At 47.0% G+C, this 10000-nt stretch overlaps 1 protein-coding gene across 1 annotated transcript in view; it reads left to right on the top strand.

Moving 5' to 3' along the window:
- LOC128692479 (centrosomal protein of 104 kDa) overlaps positions 1-10000 on the top strand; it is a 414264-nt gene that overhangs the window by 286685 nt on the left and 117579 nt on the right. Inside the window, exon 3 of the mRNA XM_070089824.1 lies at positions 8284-8448. Within this exon, the coding sequence (XP_069945925.1) occupies positions 8284-8448 (165 nt within the window). The remainder of the gene's footprint in view (positions 1-8283; positions 8449-10000) is intronic.

Genomic DNA, 10000 nt, shown 5'->3' with positions numbered 1-10000 from the left:
TGGGCCCAGACAAGTTGAGCCCAAGATTGTTGAGATGTGCAGACCAGCTAGCAGCACCTCTAACTCGCATCTTTCAGCACTGCCTAGTACAGTGTAAATGGCCCCCTCTATGGAAAGAGGCAAATGTAGTCCCTGTTCACAAAAAGAAGAGCAGAGCAGAAATCAGCAACTACAGACCAGTGTCACTCCTGTCAATCACTGGTAAGATCCTTGAGACAATAATCTCAAGACAAATGACAGAGTTTTTTGACTACCACTCACTACTTTGTGATCGTCAATATGGCTTTAGGAAAGGTTACTCTGCTGCTGATCTGTTATTAAACCTCTCCACTAAGTGGCACCAGTCACTGGATGAATCCAAAGTCAGCTGTGTGGTAGCACTGGACATTGCTGGCGCTTTCGAACGGGTGTGGCACCAGGGCCTCTTAGCAAAACTTCAAGCACTGGGAATTGCAGGCTCTACGCTATGTCTCCTCAGTGATTACCTTCATGGTAGATCTCTAAGTGTAGTTCTCAATGGAACGGAATCAGCAAGACATCCTATTGGGGCAAGTGTTCCACAAGGAAGCGTGCTGGGTCCATTGTTATGGAATGTCTACTTCAACGACCTTCTTCATCTCATCCCAGAATCACATGCATATGCAGACGACTGTACACTGACATTCACTTATCCAAGAGAAGAAATGCCAGCTGCTCTAAGCTACCTCAATCACCAGCTGAGAGCTATATCAGCTTGGGGAAATAGATGGCAAGTAACATTTGCACCTGAGAAAACGCAAATGATGATCGCCTCTAGGCACCATGATGGTAATGCTGGTGCAGTAGTAAGGATGAATGGGAGGGTGTTGGCACCTGGAGAAGAAGTTGATATCCTTGGGGTGAAATTTGACTCCAAACTAACCATGAAGAACCATGTTGTAAATCTTGCAAACAAGGCAGCCAGGAAGCTTATAGCACTTCGCCGTATCTCGCATCTGCTTGACAGTAGGGGTTGCAAGATTCTGTACGAGGCACAAGTACGCTCACACCTTGAGTATGCTCCACTTTCTTGGTTTGCCTGCCCCCCCTCTCATCTGCGACTGCTTGACAGAGTAGAGAACAGAGCAAGACGTCTCATCTCTCGCCTGGGCCCATCTTGGATAGATCGGTCATTTCAGCAGAGCCTTCAACATAGGAGGGATGTGGGTGGCCTTACTGTTACGTACAAGACCAATATTGTCAAAATACCACACTTGGATCCACTTCGAGGACAGCGTGAAACAAGCTTTTATGCCACAAGACGGGCAGAAAACAGCAACTTCACTCTGGCTGTACCCTTCTCCAGAACATCACTCCATCTGAGATCATATATACCCAGGATGACTCGAGTATGGAACACATTCGTACAGCATAATGATGTCAACGAGATAAAGTCAGTTGATCAAATGAAAATGCTGGCCCACAGATGGCTCCAACTTCATCCTGTTCCCTACTTGTATGTCTCATAACAATAAAAATGCTTTCAAATGAGCTGATGTAGGTAACAGCTCTTAGCTTGCCAATAAAGTTAGGAATCCTTAACTTGTAAATAGCTTGCCAATAAAGCTAGGGATCCTTAACCTTGTCAAACCCTGTGTAAAAAAAAAAAAAAAAAAAAGAGAGAGAGAGAGAGAGAGAGAGAGAGAGAGAGAGAGAGAGAGAGAGAGACGAGAGAGGGGTAACTGGTTACCAGTTCTGTGTTTTTCTTTGTTTTATTGCTCTGTTATTGCTGTGTTTTATTATTATTTAACTGTCACCATCATTAATATTTCATAATTACTATTTTATTGTCATCATTTAAAATATTTCTTCTAATTGTTATTATTATTGGTATTATTATTATTATTATTATTGAGAAGAGATGGAGGATACACCAGCAGACTGGAAGAGTGAGTCACAAGTGTCTGTGTGAGAGGAGACCTGGTCCCAGACCACCCTGGGCCACTGGTAATCTTCAGTTATATCTGTGAGAGGAGACCTGGTCCCAGACCACCCTGGGCCACTGGTAATCTTCAGTTATATCTGTGAGAGGAGACCTGGTCCCAGACCACCCTGGGGGACTGGTAATCTTTAGTTATATCTGTGAGAGGAGACCTGGTCCCAGACCACCCTGGGCCACTGGTAATCTTTAGTTATATCTATGATAGGAGACCTGGTCCCAGACCACCCTGGGGGACTGGTAATCTTTAGTTATATCTATGAGAGGAGACCTGGTCCCAGACCACCCTGGGGGACTGGTAATCTTTAGTTATATCTATGAGAGGAGACCTGGTCCCAGACCACCCCGGGGAACTGGTAATCTTTAGTTATATCTATGAGAGGAGACCTGGTCCAACACCACCCTGGGGGACTGGTAGTCTTTAGTTATATCTATGAGAGGAGACCTGGTCCCAGACCACCCTGGGGGACTGGTAATCTTTAGTTATATCTATGAGAGGAGACCTGGTCCCAGACCACCCTGGGGGACTGGTAATCTTTAGTTATATCTATGAGAGGAGACCTGGTCCAACACCACCCTGGGCCACTGGTAATCTTTAGTTATATCTATGAGAGGAGACCTGGTCCAACACCACCCTGGGGGACTGGTAATCTTTAGTTATATCTATGAGAGAAGACCTGGTCCCAGACCACCCTGGGGGACTGGTAATCTTTAGTTATATCTATGAGAGGAGACCTGGTCCCAGACCACCCTGGGGGACTGGTAATCTTTAGTTATATCTATGAGAGGAGACCTGGTCCAACACCACCCTGGGGGACTGGTAATCTTTAGTTATGTCTATGATAGGAGACCTGGTCCAACACCACCCTGGGGGACTGGTAATCTTTAGTTATATCTATGAGAGGAGACCTGGTCCAACACCACCCTGGGGGACTGGTAATCTTTAGTTATGTCTATGATAGGAGACCTGGTCCAACACCACCCTGGGGGACTGGTAATCTTTAGTTATATCTATGAGAGGAGACCTGGTCCAACACCACCCTGGGGGACTGGTAATCTTTAGTTATATCTATGAGAGGAGACCTGGTCCCAGACCACCCTGGGGGACTGGTAATCTTTAGTTATATCTATGAGAGGAGACCTGGTCCCAGACCACCCTGGGGGACTGGTAATCTTTAGTTATATCTATGAGAGGAGACCTGGTCCCAGACCACCCTGGGGGACTGGTAATCTTTAGTTATATCTATGAGAGGAGACCTGGTCCCAGACCACTCTGGGGGACTGGTAATCTTTAGTTATATCTATGAGAGGAGACCTGGTCCAACACCACCCTGGGGGACTGGTAATCTTTAGTTATATCTATGAGAGGAGACCTGGTCCCAGACCACCCTGGGGGACTGGTAGTCTTTAGTTATATCTATGAGAGGAGACCTGGTCCAACACCACCCTGGGGGATTGGTAATCTTTAGTTATGTCTATGATAGGAGACCTGGTCCCAGACCACCCTGGGGGACTGGTAATCTTTAGTTATATCTGTGAGAGGAGACCTGGTCCAACACCACCCTGGGGGACTGGTAATCTTTAGTTATGTCTATGATAGGAGACCTGGTCCAACACCACCCTGGGGGACTGGTAATCTTTAGTTATATCTATGAGAGGAGACCTGGTCCAACACCACCCTGGGGGACTGGTAATCTTTAGTTATGTCTATGATAGGAGACCTGGTCCAAGACCACCCTGGGCCACTGGTAATCTTTAGTTATATCTATGAGAGGAGACCTGGTCCCAGACCACCCTGGGGACACTGGTAATCTTTATTTATATCTATGAGAGGAGACCTGATCCCAGACCACCCTGGGGTACTGGTAATCTTTAGTTATATCTGTGATAGGAGACCTGGTCCCAGACCACCCTGGGGGACTGGTAATCTTTAGTTATATCTATGAGAGGAGACCTGGTCCAAGACAACCCCGGGGGACTGGTAATCTTTAGTTATATCTATGAGAGGAGACCTGGTCCCAGACCACCCTGGGGGACTGGTAATCTTTAGTTATATCTATGAGAGGAGACCTGGTCCAAGACCACCCCGGGGGACTGGTAATCTTTAGTTATATCTATGAGAGGAGACCTGGTCCAAGACCACCCCGGGGGACTGGTAATCTTTAGTTATATCTATGAGAGGAGACCTGGTCCCAGACCACCCTGGGGGACTGGTAATCTTTAGTTATATCTGTGAGAGGAGACCTGGTCCAACACCACCCTGGGGGACTGGTAATCTTTAGTTATATCTATGAGAGGAGACCTGGTCCAACACCACCCTGGGGGACCGGTAATCTTTAGTTATGTCTATGAGAGGAGACCTGGTCCCAGACCACCCTGGGCCACTGGTAATCTTCAGTTATATCTGTGAGAGGAGACCTGGTCCCAGACCACCCTGGGCCACTGGTAATCTTCAGTTATATCTGTGAGAGGAGACCTGGTCCAAGACCACCCTGGGCCACTGGTAATCTTTAGTTATATCTATGATAGGAGACCTGGTCCCAGACCACCCTGGGGGACTGGTAATCTTTAGTTATATCTATGAGAGGAGACCTGGTCCCAGACCACCCTGGGGGACTGGTAATCTTTAGTTATATCTATGAGAGGAGACCTGGTCCCAGACCACCCCGGGGAACTGGTAATCTTTAGTTATATCTATGAGAGGAGACCTGGTCCAACACCACCCTGGGGGACTGGTAGTCTTTAGTTATATCTATGAGAGGAGACCTGGTCCCAGACCACCCTGGGGGACTGGTAATCTTTAGTTATATCTATGAGAGGAGACCTGGTCCCAGACCACCCTGGGGGACTGGTAATCTTTAGTTATATCTATGAGAGGAGACCTGGTCCAACACCACCCTGGGCCACTGGTAATCTTTAGTTATATCTATGAGAGGAGACCTGGTCCAACACCACCCTGGGGGACTGGTAATCTTTAGTTATATCTATGAGAGGAGACCTGGTCCAACACCACCCTGAGGGACTGGTAATCTTTAGTTATATCTATGAGAGGAGACCTGGTCCCAGACCACCCTGGGGGACTGGTAATCTTTAGTTATATCTATGAGAGGAGACCTGGTCCAACACCACCCTGGGGGACTGGTAATCTTTAGTTATGTCTATGATAGGAGACCTGGTCCAACACCACCCTGGGGGACTGGTAATCTTTAGTTATATCTATGAGAGGAGACCTGGTCCCAGACCACCCTGGGGGACTGGTAATCTTTAGTTATATCTATGAGAGGAGACCTGGTCCCAGACCACCCTGGGGGACTGGTAATCTTTAGTTATATCTATGAGAGGAGACCTGGTCCCAGACCACCCTGGGGGACTGGTAATCTTTAGTTATATCTATGAGAGGAGACCTGGTCCAACACCACCCTGGGGGACTGGTAATCTTTAGTTATATCTATGAGAGGAGACCTGGTCCAACACCACCCTGGGGGACTGGTAATCTTTAGTTATATCTATGAGGGGAGACCTGGTCCCAGACCACCCTGGGGGACTGGTAATCTTTAGTTATATCTATGAGAGGAGACCTGGTCCAACACCACCCTGGGGGACTGGTAATCTTTAGTTATGTCTATGATAGGAGACCTGGTCCAACACCACCCTGGGGGACTGGTAATCTTTAGTTATATCTATGAGAGGAGACCTGGTCCAACACCACCCTGGGGGACTGGTAATCTTTAGTTATATCTATGAGGGGAGACCTGGTCCCAGACCACCCTGGGGGACTGGTAATCTTTAGTTATATCTATGAGAGGAGACCTGGTCCAACACCACCCTGGGGGACTGGTAATCTCTAGTTATATCTATGAGAGGAGACCTGGTCCAACACCACCCTGGGGGACTGGTAATCTTTAGTTATATCTATGAGAGGAGACCTGGTCCAACACCACCCTGGGGGACTGGTAATCTTTAGTTATATCTATGAGGGGAGACCTGGTCCCAGACCACCCTGGGGGACTGGTAATCTTTAGTTATATCTATGAGAGGAGACCTGGTCCAACACCACCCTGGGGGACTGGTAATCTCTAGTTATATCTATGAGAGGAGACCTGGTCCAACACCACCCTGGGGGACTGGTAATCTCTAGTTATATCTATGAGAGGGGACCTGGTCCAACACCACCCTGGGGGACTGGTAATCTTTAGTTATATCTGTCAGAGGAGACCTGGTCCCAGACCACCCTGGGGGACTGGTAATCTTTAGTTATATCTATGAGAGGAGACCTGGTCCAACACCACTCTGGGGGACTGGTAATCTTTAGTTATATCTATGAGAGGAGACCTGGTCCCAGACCACCCTGGGGGACTGGTAATCTTTAGTTATATCTATGAGAGGAGACCTGGTCCAACACCACCCTGGGGGACTGGTAATCTTTAGTTATATCTATGAGAGGAGACCTGGTCCCAGACCACCCTGGGGGACTGGTAGTCTTTAGTTATATCTATGAGAGGAGACCTGGTCCAACACCACCCTGGGGGATTGGTAATCTTTAGTTATGTCTATGATAGGAGACCTGGTCCCAGACCACCCTGGGGGACTGGTAATCTTTAGTTATATCTGTGAGAGGAGACCTGGTCCAACACCACCCTGGGGGACTGGTAATCTTTAGTTATGTCTATGATAGGAGACCTGGTCCAACACCACCCTGGGGGACTGGTAATCTTTAGTTATATCTATGAGAGGAGACCTGGTCCAACACCACCCTGGGGGACTGGTAATCTTTAGTTATGTCTATGATAGGAGACCTGGTCCAAGACCACCCTGGGCCACTGGTAATCTTTAGTTATATCTATGAGAGGAGACCTGGTCCCAGACCACCCTGGGGACACTGGTAATCTTTATTTATATCTATGAGAGGAGACCTGATCCCAGACCACCCTGGGGTACTGGTAATCTTTAGTTATATCTGTGATAGGAGACCTGGTCCCAGACCACCCTGGGGGACTGGTAATCTTTAGTTATATCTATGATAGGAGACCTGGTCCCAGACCACCCCGGGGGACTGGTAATCTTTAGTTATATCTATGAGAGGGGACCTGGTCCAACACCACCCTGGGGGACTGGTAATCTTTAGTTATATCTATGAGAGGAGACGTGGTCCAAGACCACCCCGGGGGACTGGTAATCTTTAGTTATATCTATGAGAGGAGACCTGGTCCAAGACCAATCCGGGGGACTGGTAATCTTTAGTTATATCTATGAGAGGAGACTTGGTCCAAGACCGCCCCGGGGGACTGGTAATCTTTAGTTATATCTATGAGAGGAGACCGGGTCCAACACCACCCTGGGGGACTGGTAATCTTTAGTTATATCTATGAGAGGAGACCTGGTCCAAGACCGCCCCGGGGGACTGGTAATCTTTAGTTATATCTATGAGAGGAGACCTGGTCCAAGACCGCCCCGGGGGACTGGTAATCTTTAGTTATATCTATGAGAGGAGACCTGGTCCAAGACCGCCCCGGGGGACTGGTAATCTTTAGTTATATCTATGAGAGGAGACCTGGTCCCAGACCACCCTGGGGGACTGGTAATCTTTAGTTATATCTATGAGAGGAGACCTGGTCCAAGACCGCCCCGGGGGACTGGTAATCTTTAGTTATATCTATGAGAGGAGACCTGGTCCAAGACCAATCCGGGGGACTGGTAATCTTTAGTTATATCTATGAGAGGAGACCTGGTCCAAGACCGCCCCGGGGGACTGGTAATCTTTAGTTATATCTATGAGAGGAGACCTGGTCCAAGACCGCCCCGGGGGACTGGTAATCTTCAGTCACAGAGTTTCTTCTGTATGCTTCCTATTGATCGTTGATTGTCCTGAGGTGCCTAGTATCAATGCTGGCTGGTAGGCGCACTGACATCCATGATGTTAACACCTTCACTGACATCCACAGTGTTAAGAGCTACACTGACATCCACAGTGTTAAGAGCTACACTGACATCCACAGTGTTAAGAGCTACACTGACATCCACAGTGTTAACATCCTTGTTGACGTACCCCTCTCAGATGGAGTGATGTTCTGGAGAAGGGTACAGCCAGAGTGAAGTTGCTGCTTTCTGCCCGTCTTGTGGCATAAAAGCTTGTTTCACACTGTCCTCGAAGTGGACCCAAGTGTGGTACTTTGACAATATATATATATATATATATATATATATATATATATATATATATATATATATATATATATATATATATATATTACTGCATAATTTTGTTCAGTTGTATTCTTATGGAAAATTCAATTGAATTTCATTTTGAATATACGTGTGCTCTGCAGGTGAGGATGAGAGTGGTCGTGCCAAGGAGCTGCTTCAGCAGGGGCCTGGGGTCAAGGGATGGCTCTCTGCAAGATTCTGTCTCTATCCTCAGGAACTCATCTTTCAGCTCCGGGAGAGGTGCCACCTCTCCAAGGTTCAGATACTGGTACACCAGCACCTTATACGTGAGTGTTGGGGCAATGAGGGAAGGAGAGAGAGAGAGAGAGAGAGAGAGAGAGAGAGAGAGAGAGAGAGAGAGAGAGAGAGAGAGAGAGAGAGAGAGAGAGAGAGATGCCTTAAATGCATGAACACTGAGTACATAACCTAATTTCCTAGTAATATCAAGAAAATAATATTTGTAAGCTTCCAGGAAACGGTAGGAAATCGGAGTTATGAACTACGTATATTAAAGAACGTGGACGAATGAGGAAAGGTTAAGCAGCCAAGCCATAACAGAGCGTAGTTCTGTACCAGCATATCAAACGTAGTAAGCCAAGTTCAACAACAAAATACCCCACCTTGTGCAAGCATTGATGCAACAGTGGGAACGTGCTAATAGTCTCTGGGCATTTCTGAAATGTGTAGGTGGAATAGTGGGAATGTGTAGCTGGAGTGATGGGCATGTCCAATAGAATGGAGTGAAGTATAAACAGCCTGTAGAGTGAGGGTGATTATTATCTATTTCTAGCTCCAGTAACTGAGCAGTGTTCGTGGCGTCCAGTCTTCACTCTTATTAACATTTAATCTCCACAACATTGTAGCTCAAGACAGTTGATCAACACTCAGGTATCTACCCCAGGATGTAACACATGACAGTTGATCAACACTCAGGTATCTTCCCCAGGATGTAACACATGACAGTTGATCAACACTCAGGTATCTTCCCCAGGATGTAACACATGACAGTTGATCAACACTCAGGTATCTTCCCCAGGATGTAACACATGACAGTTGATCAACACTCAGGTATCTTCCCCAGGATGTAACACATGACAGTTGATCAACACTCAGGTATCTTCCCCAGGATGTAACACTTGACAGTTGATCAACACTCAGGTATCTTCCCCAGGATGTAACACATGACAGTTGATCAACACTCAGGTATCTTCCCCAGGATGTAACACATGACAGTTGATCAACACTCAGGTATCTACCCCAGGATGTAACACATGACAGCTGATCAACACTCAGGTATCTTCCCCAGGATGTAACACATGACAGTTGATCAACACTCAGGTATCTTCCCCAGGATGTAACACTTGACAGTTGATCAACACTCAGGTATCTTCCCCAGGATGTGACACATGACATTTGATCAACACTCAGGTATCTAACCCAGGATGTAACACATGACAGTTGATCAACACTCAGGTATCTACCCCAGGATGTAACACATGACAGTTGATCAACACTCAGGTATCTACCCCAGGATGTAACACATGACAGTTGATCAACACTCAGGTATCTACCCCAGGATGTAACACATGACAGTTGATCAACACTCAGGTATCTACCCCAGGATGTAACACATGACAGCTGATCAACACTCAGGTATCTTCCCCAGGATGTAACACATGACAGTTGATCAACACTCAGGTATCTTCCCCAGGATGTAACACTTGACAGTTGATCAACACTCAGGTATCTTCCCCAGGATGTAACACATGACAGTTGATCAACACTCAGGTATCTTCCCCAGGATGTAACACATGACAGTTGATCAACACTCAGGTATCT

The sequence above is a fragment of the Cherax quadricarinatus genome, chromosome 30 (genome assembly GCF_038502225.1).
Source record: "Cherax quadricarinatus isolate ZL_2023a chromosome 30, ASM3850222v1, whole genome shotgun sequence".
Lineage (NCBI taxonomy): Eukaryota > Metazoa > Arthropoda > Malacostraca > Decapoda > Parastacidae > Cherax > Cherax quadricarinatus.
This window is presented reverse-complemented; position numbering and strand designations above follow the sequence as displayed.